The sequence below is a fragment of the Zonotrichia albicollis genome, chromosome 8, assembly GCF_047830755.1.
Source record: "Zonotrichia albicollis isolate bZonAlb1 chromosome 8, bZonAlb1.hap1, whole genome shotgun sequence".
Taxonomy (NCBI): domain Eukaryota; kingdom Metazoa; phylum Chordata; class Aves; order Passeriformes; family Passerellidae; genus Zonotrichia; species Zonotrichia albicollis.
Window position 1 is genome coordinate 37,022,923 of NC_133826.1, and position 26,702 is coordinate 37,049,624.

General features: G+C 37.5%; 2 protein-coding genes across 17 annotated transcripts in view; one reads left to right on the forward strand and one right to left on the reverse strand.

Moving 5' to 3' along the window:
- Positions 1–976: 976 nt before the first annotated feature.
- Positions 977–18,513, reverse strand: LOC141729896 (kinetochore protein NDC80 homolog). 5 transcript variants are annotated; one of them, XM_074546550.1, is made up of 18 exons: positions 18,384–18,443; positions 17,920–18,105; positions 16,443–16,666; positions 15,839–15,925; positions 14,962–15,085; positions 14,662–14,834; positions 13,359–13,461; positions 12,460–12,549; positions 11,093–11,186; positions 9,868–9,974; positions 8,912–9,056; positions 8,414–8,619; positions 7,074–7,226; positions 6,712–6,801; positions 5,803–5,895; positions 4,179–4,309; positions 3,706–3,808; positions 977–3,351 (listed from the first exon to the last, which is right to left on the reverse strand). In XM_074546550.1, exons 3-18 carry the CDS (start codon positions 16,541–16,543, stop codon positions 3,229–3,231), a joined length of 1,923 nt encoding a protein of 640 aa, XP_074402651.1. In that variant the 5' UTR covers positions 16,544–16,666; positions 17,920–18,105; positions 18,384–18,443; the 3' UTR covers positions 977–3,228. The 5 variants fall into 5 exon arrangements, with proteins under 5 accessions (XP_074402651.1, XP_074402650.1, XP_074402649.1 ...); XM_074546549.1 differs by lacking the exon at positions 17,920–18,105 and having other exon boundaries at positions 18,384–18,513; XM_074546548.1 differs by lacking the exon at positions 17,920–18,105 and having other exon boundaries at positions 18,288–18,441.
- Positions 18,484–26,702, forward strand: part of LOC141729897 (N(6)-adenine-specific methyltransferase METTL4-like) — a 52,508-nt gene continuing 44,289 nt past the window's right edge. For all 12 annotated transcript variants that reach the window (XR_012581461.1, XR_012581460.1, XR_012581458.1 and 9 more), the window contains exons 1-4: positions 18,484–18,621; positions 19,996–20,510; positions 21,217–21,279; positions 24,389–24,755. Coding sequence is in view for 2 of the 12 variants with exons in the window: in XM_074546553.1 (XP_074402654.1) it covers positions 20,082–20,510; positions 21,217–21,279; positions 24,389–24,755 (859 nt within the window). In the remaining 10 variants the exon portion in view is untranslated. The remainder of the gene's footprint in view (positions 18,622–19,995; positions 20,511–21,216; positions 21,280–24,388; positions 24,756–26,702) is intronic.

The window sequence follows — 26,702 nt, forward strand, 5'->3', positions numbered from 1 at the left end:
TTTAATTCTACCACTAAAGTTGGAGCAGGGATGAGAGCTCCCATAAAAGGCCAGAGCCGGCAAGCTATTGGAAATATTACAGAGCCACAGAGCACAAATTGTTACTCAGCTCAGAACTAAAGGCTTGCATAGGCATGCCGTGCTTTATTGTTGGCAAAATCAGTGAAGAGAATTGCAGAAGCCTCATATAAAACACTGCAAAGCTAAAGCCTGAGCAGGCACAGGTTGCAGCAGAGGAGGTTTCAATTGGCTATTAGGAAAATTTCTTCACAGCAGGAATTGTCAAGCATTGGAACAGGCTGCTCAAGGAAATGGTTGAATCACCAGCCCTGGAGGCATTTTTAAGTCATGAGGATGTGGCACTCAGAGACGTGGTTGAGTGGACTGGGCACTGTTAGATTAACAGCAGGGCTCAATGAAATTAGCAGCTCTTTCCAACCTGAATGAATCTACTTGACGCACTCAAGAAATACTCCAAAAAAAGAACTACCATGTTCTTGTTGGTGATGAGTTTCTGACAACAAAAAATGAAAAAAACAACTTCTGCCAGAGAAAAGAAGCTACAGACTTCCAGCATCAACTGTTATTTTTTATACCTAAATAATAATAATAAAGCAGATGCAAGAGTGGTCATGTAAAGGAAATACTTATGTGATATGAAGATAGCAAAAGGTTGGTTCATGAGATTAATGCTAAAAGGATACTACATGAATCATTGTCAAAGCAGCTTGGCCCTATGCTCCTAAGAATTTTTAAATAGCAATCTATTTTTAAAAAGGTTAAAGCAATTTTTATTCCTCTAAAACTTACATGAAGATGTTTCTGCATTTTATTTTTCCTCTACACAATGCATGTACAATAGCAAGGAGAGGCAGGGAGTTAGTACCTGCTGCTAAAATGATTATGTAGTTTGTCAAGGAAAGTCAGATGATTGGGATTTTATGTCATATTTCTACACTTGCAGTAAGGATCAGTCTTTTATACAAACAGGAATAAGAAATTTTATTGAGTGTAAGAATACAAAAATTGGCACATTAAACTGTACAAAAGGTATACTAGCACTAAATGAGGCAACTGGATCCATACAAGAGCCAACATTTACAAATTACTCATACTACTGAAATGTACAGGTGGTGTGGTACTTTCTCATTAAGACTTTATATTCCAATGAAGAAACAAAACCAAAAGCAGTAATTATGTTCTAGTGCCTACTGCCTAAATTTAGAAGCCATATTCCAGAACACAAATCAAAAACAACTGCCTGACTTTCAATATCACAGAGAAAACATGTTAAACGAGGATTAAAAAATTCCCTCAATTTTTAAATTATGAAGACATAGTACCAAGTAAACATTGCCTGATGTTGATCTGGTGGATTATAACACACAGCCCTACAGTATTTTACAGAACCTGGATCCAAATTTGAGGTAGTTCTAAAGGCAGTTTAGGTTAACTGACAGACCAATAACAAAAACACATTGTCAATGATACTAACGTTAATTTTTAGAAATTATTTGGACTACTTTAATTTCAGAATATTACATTGGCCAGTGCATTAAGCAAAGGCATCATGATTTTGATTTTGACCCATGTTCATTAGGGTTAATATAAAGCCCTTGGAAATGCCATTTATTTTGCTCTCATTTAATGAACTGACTGCTGCACATGGCAAGGAACCTACAGATGCTAAAAACACAAGGTCAGTTATAGAAGCAGAGATAAACAGGTATGGGGGAGTCAAGAGAGAGCATCGCCCCTAAATAAGCACATAGTTTAAAGGAATGTGGCTCTCATCAAAAGCTCAGTTTTGCTCCATTAGATTGCTACCTTGCTTTAGATAACAAAAATCTTAAAAGAGATCACAAAAGGAAAAAACATCTAAAGAGAAGGAACAGGGATGTAGTAAAGACTAGTTTGTTACAGAAAACAAAACGGAAGTCTGTAAAGATAAGAGAAAAGAGGACAACAAAAGAAAGCATAAAAACTTCCCAGCTATCAGAAGACTTTTCTAGCTGTCAAATTAGAATTCTGGAGTATAAAAAAGGAACAAAAAATTAGAAGCTTAAATAATGTCATCAATATTATATCTGAAACAAAATACTCTTACCAGGGCCAGAAGATTCACACATTATGTTAAGAACAACTGAGTTTTAAAGTCATTCTGCAAAAATAGCCTAGAATTAGACAATTCAGTCTGTGTTTAGATAGTCTAACTCAAGTTTTGTTATATATCCTAGGGATCCGTGTTGCATTCAAATATTGTAGAATTAAGGAGCAGCTTTCTTTATTTATCAGCTGCTAAATGCCTTTAAATAACTGCAAAATTGTTTTTATCTTTGTATATTTAAATGTCTGATCTATAAAAACAACACTCAAATACTTCAATGCTTTTAATAGGAAATACCATCATAAACTATCCAAGATATGAATGCTGGGTTTTATTTATTTTTTAACACAAAATTATACACAGAATAGATAAAAACGTACTACTTTCACATACCATTGATCCACTTTCTTTAAAGTATTTGGACCAGAGCTGCCCATACACTAATTTTACTGTTACTTTCCTGAGGAAACATCAAAATCTGTCCAACCGGTCTAACAAGAAGAATACAGATATTTTAGACCATTTTGATGTATCTAACATGCACCAGACCTACAAGTGATTAGATATACAGCTAGAATTCATATGATGTCCTATTTAGAGCTTTCTCTGGTATATATATTCAAGAAGTTCAGTGAAGTTTCATCTGGGAGTATGAGCAGCTAAAGACAAAGCTTGGTTTTCAAACTACTGTGTTTCTTTTTCTAGATTATTTACAAGGCTACTATACAAGGACTAATCTTATCAAGAGAGGTTTTGATTTTTTACTCATGGAAGAGGTGTCTCTGTGCAGTTTCATAGGTAACTGAACAAGCAGGAGACAGACACTGACATTTAGTCTTGCTAGTAAAATAAGGCTTGGGGAAGGATGTGAACTGTCTGTGATGCGTGTGCCCTAAACACATAGATATGCTATTGAAAGTACAAAGTCTGAGCAAAGCATTTAAGAAAATGCAAATATATTGTTTAATTCTTAAATGTATTTGTGTCAACAAAACAAAATTTCTTTCTTCCACTTAAATCAGTTTCAGTGCTAAACACTGAAAGGTAAGTACCCATCCCTTTAGAAGGCCCCATATGAGAGCTTCAGAAATGCAACATTTTTATCTTCATCTTTCTAGTGATTAGACACTTTCAGCCTTCTTTTTATAACTGTCTAGGATGCTGGTCAAGTTTGACAATTGATCTTCAGGCATGAATTCTTCATCGTCTCTGTATATTCTCACCTTCTGTTCATCAAGGTATTTCTAGAAAAGAGGTACAGAAAGCTTTATTAGCTCTGTCACAGTCTGTATTTTCCTGATTCTGCTAAAGCATTTTAAGCAGTCATTGCATAGGTTAACTGATTTCAGTTAAACACTTTCCTGAAAGACATCTATCAGAAGCAGGTTTAACCTGACAGGATATTACTGCTGAAACTTAACAATCAATTCTGATTATTTACACCAAAGATTTTGTCAGAAAATTTAACTAGAATCTACAGACTTAGTAGCAGCTAAATAACTGATACTTCCTTAGAAAGAGTAAGCTCTAATTTCCAAGTGCTTAACTGCAAAATGTCTCTAGAGAGATTTAATTCTGAATATCAAATTTTAGCTTACCACTATAGATTCTATATGAGTAGCAACTGTTTCTATAAGACGACTCAAGTTAGCATCAATTTTTCTCTTCTCTTCTGTTGTTGTTTGCAAAACGACTTGATATCTAAAAGGTAAAGATACTCAGAAGATCGTGTCCATAATTAGAGAATTCCTGACATTTAAAACAATCACTTCAAGTCTGATTTATCATCACGTTTAGCCATACTTTTTTTTCCATTAGTATTAATTTGAACCAAGTTACAATATATTAATACTCAAAGAAAAACCCTTATGCGGAAAACAGGAGTTCTGATACAGCAGACAAATATTTTAGCAAAATACTGTTGAGGAGAAACATCTTTCAGTTGTTAACTTGTGAAATTAACACACTGAGATGGATACCTGCTGAAACAACTTTATGTTACATTCAAGAAAATATCTTTATCCTTAAAAACCAAAATAAACAAGGCAGATATGGAAGTTAGGAGCCTTACTGTCTTTGGTGATCATGCAATTCATTTGTAGCTTCACTGAGCCCATCATAGACACCACTCTCAAGTAACTGTTTATGCTTTTTTAACGATTCCAGTTCATTTGCACATTTCTTGTCTTCTTCTTCTATCTCCTGTTGTCATAAGGAAGGAGAAGAAAAAAAAAATGGCCTCTCTCAGGTATAATTTGGTTCCTTTTTTCTTTCTACTACCTGATTGTATCCTAATACTTGAATTCAAAATTCACTCAAATAGTTCCAAGTTCAGAGCTGAAAAAAACCCCAAGGATATCCCTCCCAAACCTGAAGTTTCAGCTGTTTTCTGTATCATCCCCATCCCAGAATAAGCCTAACCATCTCTTTATTCCTTTAACCACATTTAAAGGCCTGTGTTGCAGCTACTTTCCCTTCAGAGTTAAAGCTCAAAAAGTGTTGTTTAGATAGTCTAAATAGCTTAGAAATGGCACATTATGAACAACTGTTTCTAGGTTAAAAATACAACCACATTTGAGTAAGAAAATAGCTTTTCTTTTTTGTCTGAAAGAGTACAATTCCAAATCATCTCTTCTAGAATGACACTGTTGATGCTATACAGTCCACAAAACCAAACAAAATTGACGTCAACTCAACATGCAATTTTGATAGATTACTGAAACATCATCCTTCAAAAATAATTTTAATACTTAAGACTTACAAACAGCATTTTAAAAATTAGAAGAGGAATTACATGACTAAGTGTCTGGTGGCAAGTGTGTATTTTATGAGCTTAACTTTAGAGAAAAGTATATGCAAAAGCACAGATCAAAAGCTAAATGTCCTGTGGTTTTGAAAAATAGAAACTAAATTAATTGCCTTTATATACCTATATATACACCTGCCTCAGCAGGTATTAGCAGTGAAATAGCCCTGTTTCATGGCTATAGCACAGGAGTTTGGATTTACAGGAGCATATGTGGTAAACATTGGCGTAGTTCAAAGAACATTTTTCTGCAGGGCACCACAGTCCCACTAAAGCAGTGTTGTCAGAGAAGTTGGGAGGTACCAAAATAGCCACTCAGTTAACAGAGAGGGTGGTTATGTTTTGTTGCTGAACTGCAAGTGGGGAAAAGAATAGGGACTGCTCCTGTGCTGGCAAAGGAAGCTAAAGGAAGTAACAGTTTGAGATCATTAAAACAATTTAACATGCTTTTGGTCAATGTTTTCCTTAGTTTTTACAGAAGCTGATTAAACATGTTTACTGAAAACTGTAAATGTATTTATTATATACAAATTGATTAGACAAGACAGGTTCTGTTAATCCTAAAATTTCCTTCAAGCACATGCCCGGAGACATCCTGAGGTCAGATGATTGTTGCTGCTTTTATTACTGGATGCAGGAATTTATGATTTACAGGATCTGCTACAGTATGATGCCAGATTCTCTTACAAGAAAGTGAAAATTGATTCAGTTAAGGTGGCAGTCAAATCACTTTTCTGAAAAGAATGAAAAAATCCTCTAAGAGGGAAGGAAGAAGGCAGAGGCAGAAGCCCAAACAAAAATGCAACCCAAAAATTTATCGATAAATACAAAAATTAAGGATAAGGGTATCGTTAAGGATAAGTTGTCATCAAGGTGTAAGAAGTTCTACCTTAAGCTTCTGCTGGTAAAGATCATCCAGCTTTTCAGCTTCTTCTGTCAGCATTTTCACACTGCGTTTCTTGTCCTCTAGCATTACATTCACCTAGGATGAAAACATAAACAAGGAAGTATGGTTCAAAAAGAATTCCAACATATAAATCCATGCCATCACAAACCACACCTGGTTAAACAGGTTAAACAATTAAACTAGGCTAGGCTGAGATGGCATTATCTTTCTTCATAGCAGCCTATGTTATGCTTTGTTTTGGATCAGGGGCTAAAACAGTGTTGGTAACACACCAAAGTTTTGGCTACTGCTGAATAGTGCTAACACAGCATTCCAAGGCTTTCTATGCTTCCCAGGGCCCCTCACTGAGTAGGGTAGGGATAGGCAAGAGACTGGGAAGGTGCATAGTGAGGCCAGCTGGCCAAGAGGACATTCCATACCACATAACACCATGCTCAGGTAGAAGGCAGAAGAACGAGGAAATAAAATTCTCCTTCTTTCAATCTGTCCCAAATCCAATCTGTCCCAAATCCAATAGTACTAAAAATCTTCCTGATGACAATTTGTCGGTGATAGTAAGCCACACAATCAACTGGAATGGGTAACTTAGTAGAAACAAATACTTGCAATGGTTGTGGTCAAGTATATGTAAGCTGCATAAACTTTAATTCAGGGAATACACGATATTTCAACCAACAAAGACCTCAGTTCTTAGAAAAACTTTTAGGTTCCATTACAATAAAAGCAGTTTTCTCACAGTTTCTCCCCCTCTACTTGTCCTCAGAAAAACCCCAAGTAATTCAAGAAACCAACCCAACACATCACACTTTAACTATGCAAAAAGGTGAATGAAAGAGGCAGATAAGGTTTTAAGGTTGGTATCTTAGTGTTAATCTTCATTAACTAACTCACCTGTTCCAAAGTATCTTCCAGAGTAATTTTCCGTTGAGTGGCTTTACTAATTTCTTCCTCAGTCTCGTTGATGATCTCCATGAGGGGAGCCTGTTATACGTATACAAGAAGATCGAACAAATGCAATTTTCTAATTTGAACCAAGATGCACCCCAATACATCTTTGCCTTTTATTTTTTTTAGGCTCCTGTACTTTCCAATACCAAATCTCTTTCACATACTACAATGTCATTATGGTGACTCATCAAACAAGCTTTTCAATGACATTTCATTGTGAGATTGAGAGACCTTCCCAGCATTCCTAAAGAAACACATTTTTTTTGTGAGTCGTATCTAAGGCCTTCAGTGTTGATTCTACTTACCTTGATCTGAGTTCTGTATTTGACTAGGCAATTTGGTCCTGAATCAGGATTGAACTGAATCTTAAAGTCGTGGCCTTTGGAATTCTCAGCACTTACGGGAATTAATTTCAGCTTTCGAGCCAGTTTATGATACTCTGCCAGTTGCATTTCAATCTGCTCAGAGGAGAAAAGGGCACAAATCATAGAAGAGATACAAGTGAAAAGCTGAGCAAGAAGTATTAATATAGTACTTTAAACAAGTTCCTGAGTTGCTCTCTGTAGCCATAATTCCTTGCTACCCCACAGTATTCAAGAGCTGTATGCAATGCCAGTACAGCAGTTTGCTGCATTAGGTACTGGTTTATGATTCTTTCAGAGTTTGCACACTGAGGTTTCTTAGTGTCTATGGCTGAGAACACTGAATGGTTTCACCTGTGGTTTTCTATATTCATCTGCCATAATTTTTCCTGCCTCAAGTTTTTGAGAATTAGCTGATAGGGAACTAAAAACGTGCTGGAAAATACTACTAAATAAATGATCAGTTATAAGGTCAATATGCCTTCTCTCATTAGTTTTGACAGGAAATGCTACACAGCCACACATCCTAACAACAAACTAACTTGAGCATGCCTTTAAACAAAGCTTATTAAATGCTTTAACTTCTAATTAATGAGTGCTATTAAATGCAAACGTTAAAGAACCCAGGGTTTTTTTTTTCCGGTTTTATATGCTTCATACTTGCACCTGAGGATTTAAGTTGATAAAAGTGCTTGATAAAGGGTGATCCTACCAAACATTTTTGAAATTTTTTATTTAGTTCTCCAATTGGCAAAGCAGAAAGCTTTTAAATCCCATCACTTACAGGACTATATCTTTTCATTCTGTTTGAAGGGATTGAACTTGGCCCTTGAAAGATGTTACAACTGCTACACAAAGAACTAATCAGGCCTAAATGCATGCAAAGCTATTGATTCAAATTCACTAGTTTTGCCTTACTTCCTTGCTCTGAAATATTAACATTAGCCTGCAATTTCTTGTGTTACCAAAGCAATGGCATGCTAATGTTATCAAAGCTCTTAATGCTACAGCAGTGCCAGCTGACCATGCTTCATATTCTAGACACATCTCTTACGATGCAGGAAAAAAGTACATTTTCATTAAGTGCAAAACAGAAAAAGGGAAAAAAGCGCAACATTTTTCAGAGGTACTGTAAACAGAGGCCATTCTTGTCAGTTTTGCTTGGTTAGATACACGTATGGTGGTGTTAGGTTATTTAGGAAAGAAATTATCAAGACTCCAATTTTAAGCTTGCATGATGAAAACTGGCAGCCACCTCTGAGTGTTGTGGAGTTTTCACATACCGCGTCTCTATTCCTAGCATATTTTATCTCTTCATTCCACATCTGATCTCGTTCTGCTTGCAGCTCCTTATTCAGCTTGTTAATGGTTTGCTGCAGCTCATTTCTCTTGTGATTTATTCTCTCAATGTCTGCAGCTGAGTACTTCTGGTTATCTAAGATGTGCTGGAGCCGGGCATTCTCCTGCTTCATGGCTTCTACTTCTGCTCCTAAGTACATAAAACATTTGTGAAATGGACATAAAATACCAGCCTATATACATAAACCTCACCTCTGTATTGTATGAGTAAATAACAGTTATTACATAACATTACCATTTCATTACTCCAGTGTACAGAGAGTATTAGACAAAAAATAATTTTATTAGCAATCCATTCTGGAAAGTTTATTTGTAGCATCATGCTACTCCAAGTACCTTGCTCTGCTCTCAAGCTAAGAACTCCAATTATTTGAAGACTACTTCTAGCTTCACTGTCCTGACTGTGATCAAGTCCTCCTTACCTGCTGTCTCAACTTCATCATTAACACTTTCCAGGTTTTGATCAAGGATGGATATATGAGATTTCATATTAGCCAAATAAGTCTGGTATTTCTGGACGTCTGCTTGAAGGGACGATTTCACATTTCGTAGCGTTACTCTACGATCCTAGGAAATGGGTGAAAAGAACAACCACTCTTAGATAAATATAAAATAATGATTTCACTTTCCAGATAAGACAGTAGAGTAATTGATCAATATCAATAGCACAAATATAAAACTAAAGAACTTTAATAATTTTTTATCCCTGTGACAGCTAAGTCCAGTCAAGACACCTTTAAAATAACAGCAAAGAAGGCTGAAAAGATTCTTGCATTTCAGCATTATGTCTCTCATTTGCATCAGACAGTGCTTTAGACAATTCGTACTACAGGTAGTCCACAACTTAACTCTAATAATACATGGAGGGCAGATGAAACAGGGGCATGGAAAGCCAGGAATAAGCTCAGCAGATTTTGCACAGTTGGCACCAATTTCAATTTCCCACCTGCACAGCCACTAACCCATTTTTAAACTCAGGATTTATTAAAAGCAGAATCCAGCTTTTCAAGCAAAGTATTTTCCATACAATATATTTGTTACCACTGAATCCCATGCCTCATATTTGAATACCAACACACTTGAAAAAAATAAGGTTGAAATTTATATTAAAAAATTTGGTTCAAGTATTTTATTGATATTTCAGTCAATATAAGACCTTATTACCTGTAAATACCTGCACATTATCAAATAGTTACTGAAGATTCCACAGAAAAAAGCCTTGTTCTCTAATAGTATAGAGTCTGTAAAAGTCTGGCCTAATTAAAATCTCAAAGCACTGAAATTTTTTCCTTTGTTATGTATCATAAGTATCTTCATTCAGAAATTGTCGATATTATAAAATTCAACTCCACCATAAAAACAGACACAATTTACTAACCGGCTCACTTTCCTTTTCTTTTTCTAGTCTTGCAATCTCTTCTTGAAGTCTTTTGTTCTCAGCTTCTAAACTTTCCATCTGGAATGGATCTATATTAAATAAATCCTCTGTGGGAGAGCAGAAGAGAGAGTGGAGTTACAAATTTATCTCAATATCACCACCTATTTTGAGTATCTGAACTTGAGCTTCAGCACAGTAAATACCCATTATCTGGATAATTATTTTACACTAAAAAAATAACTAAAAACAACCAAGAAACTTACCAGAAAAACCTTTCATTAAAATGTAACCAGGCAAAAACCCCAGAACAAACAAGAAGAAAAATGGGTTTCTCAGTCTTTATGTCAGAAAGAGTTCTCATGTCAAAGTCACTCTCAAGAGGTAAGGGTTTCCAAACTCTCATACAGCCCACACCACAGGAGAGTATACAAGTCAGGACTACCTTGTGAAGCTAGAACAAATCAAACTTACTTAACAACCTCTTTCTTATCCATATACTTCCTTGCTTCTTGAGTCATCTTTTCCCTAACTTAATTTGGCTCTGCCAAAAAATGGGATGATTATTTTTTCCCAATATCCAGTAACAGTGTGGTATCTTGTTTCCTCTCCAACTGATGGCTCCATTTTGCAAAGGGCTCTAGGTCTGGCTTTTCATAGGAGAGCAAAGAAAGTAAGAAATGTTTTTCTTCCTTTTCTCACATTGTGTTTGTATTTCTGCAGGTGGTGAAATGAGTGAGTCAAAAAACCCTAATAATTTTCTACCTCCCTGAAGACAAACACAGGTGCATGCTGAATCACACACAGAATCCTCACAATAGAGTTTGGAACTCTTGCAGACTGCTTTCAGATCTTTCAAAAGCTGAACTTTCTTGTCAGCTGTGCATCCTCTGAAAATAATTTTCTTTTTTTTTAATTGTTAACTTTTCCAGACAGAAACAAGAGCCATCTGCATAGATGGAGTTCACATCTGAAGAATCATATACTGGTTTTCTGTGACAAAGACATTAAAAAAATCAGGTGACACAGCTACAGCTGATAGCAGATCATGATCTATCCATCCGTACTGCTAAAAATACACATAAAGAGAGCATTAAGTTGAAGTAACTGAAACATACTTAGGTATTTCAGACTCCCTTAGATCACTTTCACTCGTAAACTGAACAAACTGATGCTAGGAGAAAAGAAACCGGTAACACAATTGAATACTTAAAATTTGAAAACTTACTTAATTTTGACTGGACTTCAGCATCCAACTCTTCAAAGGTATCTCTCCCTTTCATGAAAAGATCATAGCACTTCACACAGTAGTCCATGAAAAGCTGAAAACAATTTAAAAATCTTTCATTTCAACAATTCCAAGACCTGTAAAATGTCTGGATAGGCTAAAGCTACTCAATCAGTTGAATTAAACAGACATCAAAAATATCTTTAATGCTTCGATTGTACTTTTGTAAAATTAAACTTTTTTCCTCCCTTTGAACATAGAATGTCAACAGATTATATATTCAGGCAGAAGGAGACAACTATAATTCACACTAAGAAAGGTCTGGAAATACTGTATTTTTAACAATTATATTTAACAAAGATTGTAGGTAGAATATTTAAGAATTGTTCATCTTGATGCATATGATTCTCTCAGGCTAGTTTATGGAAACTGCAGGTCTGTTTAACAGACCTTTTCTATAAATATGACCATTAAAATTCAGATCTGTAGATCTCAAAGTACTCTTATCTAGAATTAAAGAAAGGTTACCCAAAAAGAATTTGCTAGACACTAAGTCACAGATGCTTCAGAAGCATTTACACCAGCATTGTGAATTTTGTATCTATATATATATGCATAAGTGCCAATGTAGAAGAACGTATTTAGTTTAAAAGCATTGTTACTTGCCAACCATCATGTTGTAACCTTAGTCCAAAATTATGATTTTACTTGATTTTTTGCAATTTCTAATTAAGTGTTTTAGCTTATAATGCAACCCTCTCCAAACACCTGCTGTGATATAACAACGAGTTAAATCTGAGTAGTACTAATAATCCATAATAAATTAAAAAGAAAGCAAACTGTTGGATTAAGAGCTCGAATTATACTGCCACCCTATTTTGTGGCTCAGAAATAAAACTTTACAACCAATTTTTACATAGTAAACTGAGTAGATATTGGCACAAGTCACTATATTTAGAATGAAGTCACTGTCTTTACACTGCACTGCAGTTAACCTCAGAAGTCTTGAGTGCTAAAGGAAAATACATCAGAAACTCTACTAAAACAATAAACAGCATAATGATGCCCTTTCTCTACAAAGGAGAACAGTATATACTTGTAGAATAAGGTGAATATAAAATAAAGAGAATATTTTGTTTAATACCCAGTCTACACCAATAGACTGATCATGATACCTGCTCAGGAAATAGTTGATCAGGTTTTTTATACAATACTACTCTACCTCCTAGAAAGCATTGTGAATATAAAAGGGAACAGAATCTATAAATACATGACCCAGCAATCTAAACTGTAATTAAATTGTGTTGTTACAGCACACTGCAAAATCCAGTTGAGCAATTCTGATTCTAATTTCCTTTTTATTATACCTTATTATGTACAATTCCATCATCTGTCTCTCCTCCCCAGCTCTGTCTGTCATCGAACGATGGTGCATTTTCCCTGATCGCATTGTACAGCTGAAAAGCAGAGGTGCACACAACAAAGAGCAAATATGAAGACATCCATTAGTTTCCATGCTAGTTTTCGTGAAAAGAAGCAGAGAACCACTGGATTAGGATTTCAGCAAGCAGGTTGGAATGAACCTGTGTTGAGTTGACTAAACACACAGGTAAAGAGGCATGAACTAGACAGTCAACACTGCCAAATTGTCTTGTGTCTTTTGAGCAAAAAAGGACAGGGTTTTCCTGGGCGCTCAATTCAGCAGTGGTCAACTTCTGTCACAGATGCCAAATTTTGCTCAGTCCTGAGTTGGCAGCAACAACAGTTAGGACTACTAAAAAACCCAAACCAACCAAACAAAACCAAAATTAAGTAAAAAACACCCCACTCTAACTGAAAACTTGCCACTCTGTATCAGAATCACAGGACATTTGAACAATTTCAATTGAAAATTCCATCCTTAGATTTCAAATTTAGGAGAGAATGGCAGATGTCACAACATTTGCGCTGGAGATACACGTTCCATTCAGTGATTATACTCATTAACTTCTCACGTTTATTGTATGTACAGATCAGCATTTTGCCACCTCCTCTTATACATTAATTTATCCAGTGCATACATGTAAAGAAAAAAACCTATCATAATATAACATGAAAAGCTCACTTTAAAAGTTACTAAAACATTAGGCCAAGGGTCAGCTCCCAGATGACTGCTAAGAACATATATGTTAAACAAAGAGATTTGTAGAAAATATGTACTAAATCTGTATTGAAACTAACATTCCAGCCTGGAAAGTGAAAATATTTATCTTAAGACAAACATTACCTTGACACAATCAATTAACCAAAACAAAGCTGCCACAATCTGAGGCCAGGTGTGTGGTGCTCCCACAGTGTACATGGAGCTTTTTGACAGAGCAAAGGGGTACCTGTACAGCCAAAGAAGATACATTTTTAATAGCTGTGGAAGACAGTGATGAAAACAAACCAGCACATTTTGAAAATACAGCAGCACATTTTTATATGTAGATGAACGCACAGAAGGAAGAGCAAACTCAATTCTACTATACTTCAAAGGAAATTAGTTGAGTTCTTACAGCACAATTTTATTCAATTATCATGGGTTTCTCATTTTGCAACTCATAGAATATCAAGGCTTAAAAGGGACCTGTAAGGATCTACAAATCCAACTCCCTGCTCCTCATAGGACTGCCTACAACTAAACCATATGATCAAGAGTGTCATCCAGACGCTCCTTGAACTCCCAAAACTTCAAGTGACTTGTCAGAATTAGTAATTTTATCCAGAATTACACCCTTGGTGCAGCAGAGTGTAATCCTTTTCAACATTTTAAGCTATATCAGCAGTTTCAAATGTTATAGATTAAAACAAAACTTTATTAAAATGCTGAGAAGTGTACAAAAAAGATTTGCACCTACATTTAAGGAGCCCTGGCACTCTGACACCATCATGGGTATACATTCCCTTTTTTTTTTTTTTTTTAATGAGACTGAAAGTTCACAGTTATCAAGAGGCAGAGGATTTTCTTTCCAAGACAGTGTTGGGGCATTAATGATTTCAAACACTGAACAAATTCAGCAACAAACCACTCAGCTACTTAGTGTTTTTCGCCCCTCAACAGTAATTTTGTTATTTCCACATTCTGCTTTGAAAGCAGAATGAGAAAAATTGCAGGAAAACATATTTTAAACTAAATTAAATTTGTTTAAACTAAAATTAAATTGTCTTGATCCAAAATTCTGGAAATTTTAGTTCTTAGATTCTAACAAAATGAACAGAAAGGTCTGTAAAAGAAAATTGTGCCTTGTCCTCCAAAGTTCTATACAAATAATCAATTAAATTTTACATGACAATGCAAGATTCCCAGAGCTTATAGTTTTGTAAATTCAAATATAAAATGTATAGCAGATGCTGAAAATCAGAGAGTAAACCTAGAGTTAAATTAAACAAAAGTGAAACAAAGCAATCACAACATTTTACTTTTAGAGTCTCATCTGAATAAATAAACCTATCCATTCCCCCCAACTATCAATGCAGAATTCTTAGCTTTTAAATTTCTAGCCATAGCATATCTATTCAGCCCAGGAAACTAACAACAATCATCTTACCCAAGGTCTTTAAAAACTTTGGGAATTTCCTCTTCAAATTTTGAGTCAGGCAGTTCATAAGAAGGGCAGAGGAATTTGTAGATAAAGGTGAAGATATTTAAAAAGTCCTTAACTGATGGAGATTGTAGTGATTTCACGGAAACATTGTGGGCATAAGCATTCTCAACAAGGAACTGTGCAAAAGAAACACGGAATACCAGTCACTAAATAAAATTTATAGTTGAAACCAAGGGAAATAACCATTTTGACTAGCACATTTTACACCTCATAACATACATGCAGAACAAGTTAATATGTTACCTCATAAAGCTTTTTGATACATTGTTGGATGAATGTCTTGTCATGAAGGGGCCTGGGATCCTTTATCTTTTTTGTCCCAAACACACCGTACTGGCTGCTGCGTGACCCTCCAGCCCCACTCACTCTAGGGACAGACAATAAATACAGGCCTTGTGACAATACATAGAAAGAAGAACTCTCCTCATGTTTAAGTCACAACAACTGCTAGCTTTGTTTTCTTTGCATTTGTTATAAAAAGTGATACTTGAAGTTTTCTCTTTGTTTAAGGTCATTGGAAAAACATCATCAACCTGGAAGTCACAATGCCATAAGTACAACAAAGATTACTGCATCCTAGATGAATACTTTCTTCATTTTATTGAAAGAAATAAACTTTTAGAGAGCAGAAAAATACCCCAAAGATGAAAAAAAATAAAGTTGGTGACTGTAAATAAACTCTAAAACTATTTAAGGAATATTTAAAAGGAATAACCTCTGCAACAATGGGGTACTACCAAGAAGATACCCATAACACAGAAAGTCATGAGCTAAGTAGAAAGATTATAGAGTTTTGGAAAGTGTGTATCAGAGAGAGGAAACTAATGCAGAGTATACTTCCAAAGTCATTCTTCTTAAACAAGAAAATGTATTGAGATACTCTTAAGGTCTGCAGTGCACATCATTCCCAAAAGAAAAAAAAAATAAAGCTCCCAAAGCAATTCCTACTCCACAGCATTATTGTTTAGTGATCAAGGACTGGAGGAAGGCAGACCTGAAGGTCAGCTTGCCTCAGATCCATTATTCTCTATAGTGAAAATCTGTCAAGAAAGAAAATTACCAAAATTAGAGGATCATTTTTGTTTTAATGTACAGTGCAGACAACAAAAGCTATCCATACCTGTTCCCAAAACAGCTGACTTTTCTTTCTGAAGCTCCAGATGTAGGTTTGCTCATGCTCAGCTTCCCAAAGGTGCTTCTGTCCTTCCTGAGGAGCACAAAAAGTTTCAAGTGACTACTTCTACCAATTCATACAAGAGCTATAGTAAGTAGCTCTTATAGTACTTGTATTATAGTACAAGACTGTAAATAAAATCTACAATATTTAAGGAATATTTAAAAGGAATAGACATAGGAATAGACCCCTGCATAGACCATACATAGCTCATACAAGAGTGATACAAACACTCATATATTCCTAAGCACCTTCATCCCCCAACATCTTAGAAAGGTTAACTGATGCATCCAGCTATCTCCTCAGAAACACGTAACAAAGTGTTACATTTGAAACATGACACAAGTACATGTGTCATGTTTCATACAGAAAGGAAGTATTTTTGCAAAACTGGAGCACATGTGCAAACACCCTTGGCTGTAGGGAGCCTTCTTCTCACTGTCTTATTTTTTTCCCCTCAGTTGCTACTCACACTCAAACACACTATAATAAATCTCTTCAGAATTAGTTTTATATACTTATTTTTAGCAACATCACTAGCCAGACTTACATCTGAGGTGTCTGAAGACCCATCTTGTTGGTGTCCTGCACTCTCAGTGCCATCATAGATTGTCGACTGCTGCTTCCAGCAATACTTGAGCTTCGCCTCATTGTGACTGCTGTAAACCACAATCCCTCAGTATTCCAGCAGTATCAGAAAATCCAGGACCTAAGGGTATTTTCTTTTCTAAATGCCACAATGATTTTCCAAAGACTCAGAATAAACAAGTAGACCTGTACATTGGACCAAAAAAAAAAAAAAAAAAAGAAGAAAGAAAAAAAATTGTGTTAGAATCCTCAAATATATAAGAGCAGCCACAGCCCTTTAAATCAACCATTTTATTGATAAAAAGTGTTAGTGTTTCTTCCAAACCTACTGTTTTGTCTTTCTTTACATTTGGTCATTTCAGACCTACAGGTCCCAAAAGCAAAAGAGCTTGAGAAATTTTTCATTTCAGTCCACTGGGAAAAAGGCCACACTACCACGAGTACACCAGTACTGCTTACAGTGCTTCTGCTGTACATCAGCTCCTGAGCTTCTTGTCCTGAGCCCGCCCATTCCTCTGCAACTGATCTCCCAGTATTACAGCACAATAACTGGAAAACCTATTCTGAGATAATATTATGGCTCTCTTCAGAATATGCATGCAGCATATAAATCAAACTGGAATATTAAGACCATTATCCCCTGTGGCATTAAGGGGGAATTTGAAGTAAACAGAACTCACAAAACATTAAGTCACAAAAATTGCCTGCTTCTGCCCTCTAAAGACATTCTACTTTATTTGTGAGATGGGCTTAAATGACTGAATTATAACTAATAAAAACTCCCTCTATTACAGATGTTACCAAAACACATTATTAATATAAACTGTTGCTTCATTTTGCTTCCAGTTCCACTGCTCACAAACCACAACAGAAGTTTAGCTCAAGCTCAATTCATAGGGCAGCATTTTTCACTGTGTCTGGGGAAGAATCTGCATTATTCCATTACTTTAACTGGGACCAACCACAAAGAGAATGAATTTTCACAATCATAGCAAGCAATTAGCTTCTAGAATAACAGAATCAATTAGGTTGGAAAAGACCTGCAAGATCATCAAGTCCAACTTATGACCAAACACCATCTTGTAAGCTAGACCATGGCACTAAGTGATACATCCAGCCTTTTCTTATACAGCTCCAGGGACACTGACTACACCACCACGCTGGGCATGTGTGGTGGTTGTTTGAGCAAGCTTAACACACTCATTCACGACAGCAGTCCATTCCAGTGTATAATCGCCTTTTCTGTGGAGGAATTCCTCCAACTGTCCCACCAAAGCCTGGTGCAGTTTGACACCGTGTCCTCTCGCTTATTGCCTGGGAGAAGAGGCCGACCCCCACCTGGCTACAGCCTGCTTTCAGGTGGTTCCAGAGTGATAAGGCTCCCCAGAGCCTCCTTTTCTCCAGGCTAAACACCCTCAGCTCCCACAGCCGCTCCTTACGAGACTTGTGCTCCAGATCCTTCCCCAGCTCCGTTGCCCTTCTCTGGACACGCTCCAGCCCCTCAATGAATTGCGGGCCCAGACGTGGCCGCAGCGCTGGAGATGCGGCCTCACCAGTGCCGCGTACAGGGCTCTGTCACTGCCCTGGTGCTGCTGGCCACACAGCTGCTGACAAAAGGCAGGACTCTGAAAGAGCAGAGATTTAAGAGCAGATTGCCAGAGCCAACATGCCAGCAAGAAAAAAACCAAGAAAGCGTAGAGCGCGGCAAAGCCGGGCGCAGCTCCACCCGCTCGCCCTGAGAGCGCGTCTAAACCGCACCGAAGGCGACCGAGGGGACTCAGCGGCGAGCCCGCAGCCCGGGACTCACCGCCGCCGCACGGACACTTGTCCTAGGGGGGTGAGGGGGTGAAGGAGTGAGGGTGCTGCCACTGCCACTGCCCCCCGCTCCCCGCCCTGCCGTTACCGCCAGCGCCGCCGCCGCCGCCTCCTCGCAATTTCAAATCCGCCCGCCCGGACGTGGCCCAGGCGTCACACGGAACTGCGTCACGGCGGGGCCGCGAGCCGGGCAGCGCCGCGGGCGGGGACCAGGGGCGGGGGAAACGGAGCGGAGGAGGAGCGGGGGAAACCGAGAGGAGGAGGCTCCACCCCCGGAAAGGCTCGGGGAAGGGCCATGGCTGGACGGCGACCTGGATGTGCCCACGGTGAGTGTCTGCCAGGCGCTGCCGGCCACGGCGAGCCCCGGGTTTTTTTCAAGCCGCCGAGAGTTTTCCTAGGGAAGAGCCCGAGCTCTCGGTCCCTGTGTGCCCGCGGGGATGGGAGTCGGCACCCGGCCTCAGCAGCGCTGGGGCCGCGGCTGCCCCTGCCCTTGTGCCTGTGTTACTGCTCCCGGGTGCTGTCATAGTGATCTATGTCTCTATATGTATATATATGTATATTTGTGTGTGTGTAGATACGGTGTATGCACGTATATATAACTACAGTGTGTATATGTGCATATATGTGTGTGCTTATGTGTGTGAAAAATGCATATTTTATGATTGGCTTTTCGCAAATATTAAAATGAGTATTATATGTGTTATGTTAGAAAGTGATACTGTATTAATTTGCTTAAGTAGTGTGTTAAATGTAGTTTTAGGTTATAACAAAATGTTAAAATAGAAACTATGCTATGTAAGATTTTTTTTAAAGAAAGGACTTGCAGCGAGATAGCAGCCACAGGACACCTAAATCTTTCAGAGAAAGTTTCTCCTGATAAGAGAGCAATAAATTCTCTAACTTCTTCCCTCCTCACTCAGCCATGAAGATGCCAGTTAGGGTTGAGAGGAAGAAGTTGACGATGACCAGACAGAATCCTGTGTTTGAATGGAATTTATTCGTCATGTATGAGGTGTATGAATATGCAACAGGTTATTGTTTTTAGGAGTTAATCCTTCATTAATGGCTGTCCTTTTTCGGGCTTATGCTGCCCAGAAAGAGGTACCTGGACATCCGTAACTCTTTGTTTCTATTGTCTCATATTGTCCTAATCTAAATTGTCCAAATAATTATTACTCTAATTATATTGCTATTTTTATAACCATTTTTATTACTATTAAACTTTTAAAATTTTAAAAGCAAGTGATTGGCATTTTTCACATGTGTGAATATATATATAGCATATGTGTGTATATATAGCATGTGCATATAAATAGTATATATGTAGTCTACATAGCGTGTGTGTAACATATATAGTAAAGACATGTAGTGTAAATGCATGTATATGTGGTGTATATGCAGTGTGTAGATATACACACATACCATATAGTGTTAGACTTAATTGGTGGGTCATAGGGCTGTTTTCTGACTTGTTAAAAAGAGTAAGTGCATACCGTATAAAAGTATAAAAAAGTTGTGTAAAATTTAGCTGCTATAAAAATAGTAGTGGTATAGGGATGAACATAATGGGGAAAGCAGATGAAGTCAGGAGTTTCAACAGTGTGCCCTGTGTGGGCATGGAAATGTCTGTCAGAAGGTAGGTGCTAATTTATTAAACAGTGATAATTCTGTAAAGTGAATTCTTATAAAAATTCCCACAGGAGGAGGTTGCTCCAGGAAGAGCAAATGGTTGATGAAGGCCATGGTTTCAGGGAGCTGATTTTTCATCCTGAAAAGGGGACTTACGATGTCCGTGGTACATCGTCTGGCAGTGGGATGGCTTGTGGATCATCTCTCTTTCATCAACCAGTGTGGCTATGAGGTCTGTGACTCCTTTGCACACCCTGGTGGTGTCACTCCCAGTACTTCTGCCACATCTACTGAAGACTGTCACAGTATTTCTACTTTTGCTGCCACCCCTTCATCAAGCAATGGTCCTTCTTACTGTCCTGGAAATGCTGTAGAAACAGAAGGTAAAAGAGCAAAAATGAGATACGTGTTTCGGGAGGAGTTCTTTGATATTTCTAAGCCCTATATAGCTGCAGCTCCTGAGGAGCAGCTGTGTCAGGGATGCCCTGAGGTGAGTCTGACAGAAATAAAGGCCAACAGCAACAGAGAGGAATACCAAGAAGGAGCAAAGAGTGACACTGGAGATTCTCTTGCCACTGCTAGGAAGGTATGTTATCTGTAACACAGTAAATTACAGTAATCCCTTGATAAATAATATACTACTAATATGGTTTTGCATACCTGAGTCTTTTTAGGTAGTGTAGAAGAGTGGGAACTTTTGAGAATATTCCTGTGTCCCTCATGTCAGTAATGTGCATTCTGTGTCTCATAAGCAGTGGATTGCTCCTGAAATCTCCTGACACTTGTTGTGGTCAGGTACACAGTCTGAAGCTGTGGTAGCTGTTGAGATTGTGCAGATTATCAAATTGGGAAGGACAGTATGAATTTACTTTCAGTGTTGTTTAGTACTGTTCCATACGGATAAAAGAAAATAAGAGTCACTTGTCTAAGCCAATAAATGTAATCATGAAGACATAGTTAATTTTTTTCTCTAATTGGTAAACTGCCCTTGGCAGCTGAAACTTTTAGTATGGGCCCGAAGGAGGCATGAGCACAAACTGTGCACTAGGTGCCTTCAGATTCTAGTGCCATGAATAATTTAAAACAGTTTTAAGCCTATGTACCTTGTGAAAGCGTGCAGCAGGTTAGGTATTTTCAGATCTTTTTGCTTATTTGACTTGTGATAGAAAAACAGGAAACTTCCTTCTGCTTTTAGAGTTCATTTGTAATTCAGGTATTTTTGATGTGTTTTCCCCTTTTATTTCACTGTGGAATGATATGGATTTTGTTGTTGGTTTTTGCTAATTCTGCAGAAACGTAAAAGGAAATGTGTGTTCAACCAAGGTGAACTGGATGCTTTGGAATACCATTCAAAGGTAAGTTGGAAAAATGTATATTTTACAAGTACCTGCTACCTGACTTTGGGCGTGTGCTGAGTGAAGGGCATGGTTGCAAACAAATTCTGGTTTTGTAGCTTGTTCCACTGGTGAAAAGAAGGAAAGGGAAAGGAAGGTCAGTCTCTCCAGTCCTCATTTGAATTTGTGCTTACAGCATGGATCTTCTATGTGGATACATGTGAACTTGCATCTGAGACATTAGAAAGACCTGGAAGCTGCATTCATATAGTAACTTGGACTGTTATAGACAACTGAATATTGTGTTGTGATGAGTTGAAGGTTAGGAATTGGCTGATTTGAAATTGGCATCGTAACCTGTTCTGAAGATAAGCTTTCAGTGTTTCAGGACACTGTGCTGGAGTTACTCAACACTTTGTGACCAAATGTGCTTCAAAATATCTTATTCTGCAATTGAAAAAAAAAAAAATCTTTCTCTGACATTTTATATTGTCCTACTAAAACATTATGAATGAATTTGAATTCAAGTCTGTATGCTTATGTCTGTTGTGTACTGGCGAAGATACAACTGAATTACACTGAAACATAGTAATGAATTGTAGAAATGCAATCTGTAGGTAATGTTTGATGTATTCTTACTGCTTTCCCAAATAGTAATGTGAACCTGAACTAGGAACTACACTTGCTTTCTTTCCTTTGACAAAAGTTTAATCATATTGGGCTTTTTGCTTAAATCTGTTCTGCCTGAACTACATTTAGATGACTATGCTTTTTTCTTTTATATAGCAACAGTCTTGTAGTAAACATGTGTGTGTGTAAACTTGCTTATACAGTGTAGAGGTCCTGTGATTATGTTTTTGAATAAGCTGTGCATGTGCAGAATCACCTTAAAGGAGAAAACTTTGAAGTTCAGCATCAACATGATTATGAAAACACAAAGGCTAAAAAATCGTTCAACAATAGAAATAAGGAAAGAAATTAAAAAAAGAAGTTTGATTCCTTGGAGGTATGTGTAACTTTGGTGATATTTGGTGAATATGTGGAAGATACAGAGTTCGGAAAAATCAGTGACTCCAGTTAGCCTCTTGTATCATTCACAGATTAGAAAGTATTGGGTTTTTACTAAATTTGTGTTATTAAAGGTTATACCTCTGCAAGTTAAGGCAGATTATTTTGACACTTATTTATATCTGTAGACTCATCAAAAATAAATCCAAACAACCGCAATTTTTTGTTTTTGCAAGTGAATCTATGAATTTCAGCTGTTGAATCCATGTATGAATTTCAGTCAGTGTCAATATAGGGAAGAGTACAAAATACGCTAAACTCCTTCAGCAGCCATTTGTTAAATCTCCTGCTTTGATTGCTTCATATTCAAGACTTTGTCCATCTGTAAATTAACACATGCATGTAAGAAGGTATAATTTCTGAAGATATGTTTATTAATTCTGTTGAAGCAATATGAGCTTTTTTTATCACAAACCTAGGTACTAAAAATTTATAACTCTGTACTGTCTGATATCTAGAGGTGGCGTTATTAAATTATAAAAAAAAATCTTTTTCTTCCTCTTCCACTAATCTGGGAATTGTAATAAAGTGCATTTTGTAAAGCCCTCTTGTAATCTTGAAGATTCTGTAATCAGAAGCTTTTGAAACCACAGTATAAAGGCTTTTTACAGGGGCTTTAATAAAGCCCCTGTAACTGACAATGGACAAATGGATAAACCCACCTCACTGACAATCAAAACTCATAAAGGCTCCATGATTTGGAATAAAATGGGTCTCTAAATTTTGTGAAGCGGAGGTGCTGACTCCCCAGTAGGTGAATGACAGTGTAAATACATCCAAGACTTGTGTCATCCTGGACTGACTAACAGGCTATTTGAGATGTTTGCCACTTAGAAAAGTTGCAAAAATTGAGTTCTGATACTTTAATTTGATTTACTGATGGTACTTCTGTATGACTGTAAAATGCATAAACTGTTGTTTTATGAAGTGAATTGAAATGTGGAAAATTACTGATTTTTAGATCCCAGTATACATTTTAATTAAAAAGATGTTCATGGGCACAGTAACTTGAAATTAAATTAGAATTTTAAATTAAACTTCAGATAATTGCTTTGAAATTTGTGTTTGGTTGAAACAATGATATTCCACATCTGTTGTCTGAAATGTTTTATTCAGTAGTTTATCACTCTTTCTTTCTCCAGTTTTCTGCTTGGTAGCTGGACAGCTAATGCACAGTTGATGGAGTTGGGAGTGCTGCAAATGAAAAATAAACCTAAGACTTCTAAAAAGCCCCAGAGTTAACATATTGAATGCTAAAGCTAGATCTGTTGCCCAAATGTCTGCACCCAGATGCAGCTGCTTTGTCCTTTCCAGCCTGGTCAGGATAGGTCGGAAAACATCAAATATTCTCATTTTGGGTTTAGCATGAGGGTAATGTTGACTGCAACAATTGAAACATTAGCGTGTTAAGCCGTGCTTACCCTGAGTCAAGGAGTTTTCAGTTTCCTGTGCTCTGCCAATGAGCAGGTGCACAAAGGAAGCTGGGAGGGAACACAGCCAGGACAGATGCCCCGAACTGGCCAGAGGGATATTCCATAGGATATAGGATATCGTGCTCACTATATAAACAATAGGAGTTGGCCAGGAGCCATGGATTTGCTACTTAGGGATGGGCTGGACATCAGTCAGTAGGTGTTCTTACTGTGCATCAGTTGTGTCTTTTGGGCATTACTTCTGTCTCACTCCCACTTTTCAATAATAAAAGTAATGATAATAATTTTTTAGTTTCAGTTTTTAAACTGATCTTACAGTAGCCCATGAGGTTTGCTTTTTTTCCTTGGATTCTTCTCCCCACCAGGGACTGGGAGGCATGTGGTGTAAGCAAATGGCTGTGTGGTACTTGGTTGCCAGCTGGGGTTAGACCAAGACGCCTTATTATAAAACCTTTGTAGCTTTTGAGCCAATGATCTCAGTAATTGGCAAGGATACTTTTCCCTGCCTGCAGATTGAAAATGTTTTGATTTCAGTTGTATTCCCTGGTCAAACAGACACTTGAAAGATCTTTTCTTTTTTCCTTTTTTTTTTTTTTTTTTTTTTTTTTTTTTTTTTTGTCACCATACAGGTCAGGAAGCTCATTTGGGAAGGGACTTTGGATTTAGTCCAAGAGGGACTCAAAAGTGGTTTTCTTCACCGTATGACTGCAAAACTCAGTTGCAGGAAGAATAATGTTCCTCAGCACATTGTCTGTGGGTTGGCTGAACTATGTGAAATGGCAAAGCAGTTTCCAGCTGTGAATGAAAGTGACCATCAAGCTGTATGTGTGCTAGAGGAGGAAACCTCCAGTGCAGAGCAGGACCTGCTTTCGTATGTTGTGGAAAACAGCTCAAACTGTGCAAAGATTATTGTGTTAATGGGGCAGAAATACTTGGTGCCACCAAGAAGCAGTTTCCTCTTATCTGATATTTCATGTTTACAGCCCCTGCTGAACTGTAAGTATCTTTAGGTGGTTTTCTCCTGCCCAAGAAGGGCAGTTAATGTCAAGATGACTCAGTGAACAGATTTTAGCTATAGCATTACGCTCATAGCAAATGCTGCTGCAGGCTTTCAAGGTGATATTTCTAACTTTGTGCAAATAGGTAAGGACTTTCAAAGGAATGTTGAAGGTTGGCTAGGAAATCATGTTATGAGGGGATTATTTGTCTCCAGGAGGCTCCTTTAAAAGTCTCAGCCAAAATGCAGCAGTTTGTGAGCGTGTTCTGAGCAGCTATCAGCTTAGAAGGCATGGAAACGTTGAATTGAGACTAGCTGTGCTGCTGGGTCCCTGTCCCACAGGATAAGCCTTTAGCATAGGTAGGTCCATGCTGCTGCTGAAGTGGTGATGCTGCTGTCTTGATTTTTAGCTAGATTAGTCCATGGCGGGGGGATGAGGTAGTGCACCATAAAGCTAATGTTCACTTACAGACTCATCCTGTTCAGTGGCAGGGTCTTTTTAGATTGGAATAAACAGGTCGTGGAACAAAACCCAGTATCCCCCAGGGAGGGTAACAGTTTGACAGGCTGTTGCACCCAGCTGGAAGGCAAGACCACCAGTAGCAAGCATGACTTGTCTTTTCAGCTTCTGTGTTTCACAGCTGAGGGTATTGGCTTATGTAAAAATCAGCAACAGGGAAATGAGGGGATTTTGGAATAATCAAGTTCTCTGTAAAAGTAGATCAAAAGCTATCCAAGGCACTATCCCCAGCCCTAAGCTGACAGCATGCATAAGTCTTCAGTGCCATTCCAGTAGCTTTCAAATTGACCTTCATTATTATTACTATTATTTTTGTCACTATCAGTCATAGCTAGGATTTACCAGACAGTCTTACAGGAAAGATGTTGCCTGTGAGCAAGAGCTGGGCATTACTGCTCTTCCCTCTAATCAGTAATTTTAGATTTTTTTTTAATTGCACATGAGAAGAGAGGAAGCATATGTAATTTAGATGCTATGATTTTTTAATTTTGTTTTTTATTGAGAAGATAATCAGGAAGTAGAATCTTGCTATCTAAATAATAATTTTGCATTTGAAGTCCAAAATCTAGCTAGGAAGCTGTTTTCATCTGTAGGAAAGAAAGAAGATTATTATCATTCTGCTACCACTCTCCACAGTGGAGCATATAAGATTCTCCAAAGAGTTACAGAGCAGTCCAAGAAATCTGAGCAAATGCTTTTGAAATAAGCAACAGTGAATGTTAACATAATGCCCTGACTGTAGACTTTTTTCCTGAGTAAATCTGCTGTCCATTTTAATTGTTATTTTTCATCTTCCCTTTCACCTGCCAAAATAGAAGTAATTCTTGCTGGTCAGTCCACTGTGAGGATAACACCTCCAGTGTTAAATGAATAATGTGTAGTAATCACATTTCATGAACATCAAATACTAAGCTGTTGTTCTTGCTGTCAGACTAAATGAAAGAACAAAGATGTTCTCTGGAGAATTAAAATTGGGGAGTTCTGTTTTTTTGTGCATGTGTTCTGTATCTTTTATCCTCCAGCTAAAGTAAACTCAGCTTCTCCCATGAAAACTCTATCGGTTCTTTTACTCTTCATTGATTCTCATTTCATACACTATCTGTCTCTCTTTACCTCCAGTAGTGCAAAACAGTTTTCTAGAGCTGGCTTGAAGCTCTGCATGTCTCTGTTGGCCTGATAAAAGATCAAACAGGACAGGAATCTTGCATTCAGGGCTGTAGCTTTTCACTCAGCTGGATGCCTTATTGCATAACTTCTGTTGGGAAACTTTGAAAAAATTTTACTTTTGAGACTTGCACTCTGCTATCCTTTCTTTCCCTGAAAGTCCTAAAGATACTCAAACTTTCTTAGAGGGATCTGACACAGACCACATAAAAGTCTTTTCCTTAGGTAATCAGCCAAAAAATACTGAATTTTATGGATATGA

Excerpts from the sequence above, each read along its gene's own strand:
- LOC141729896 (XM_074546549.1), bottom strand. The coding sequence starts at position 16,543 with ATGAGGCGAAGCTCAAGTATTGCTGGAAGCAGCAGTCGACAATCTATG. Across the intron at positions 5,896-6,711 it reads TGGAAGATACTTTGGAACAG|GTGAATGTAATGCTAGAGGA; the intron begins GTGAGTTAGTTA and ends TTTTCATCCTAG. Across the intron at positions 3,352-3,705 it reads CTCATATAGAATCTATAGTG|AAATACCTTGATGAACAGAA; the intron begins GTAAGCTAAAAT and ends CCTCTTTTCTAG.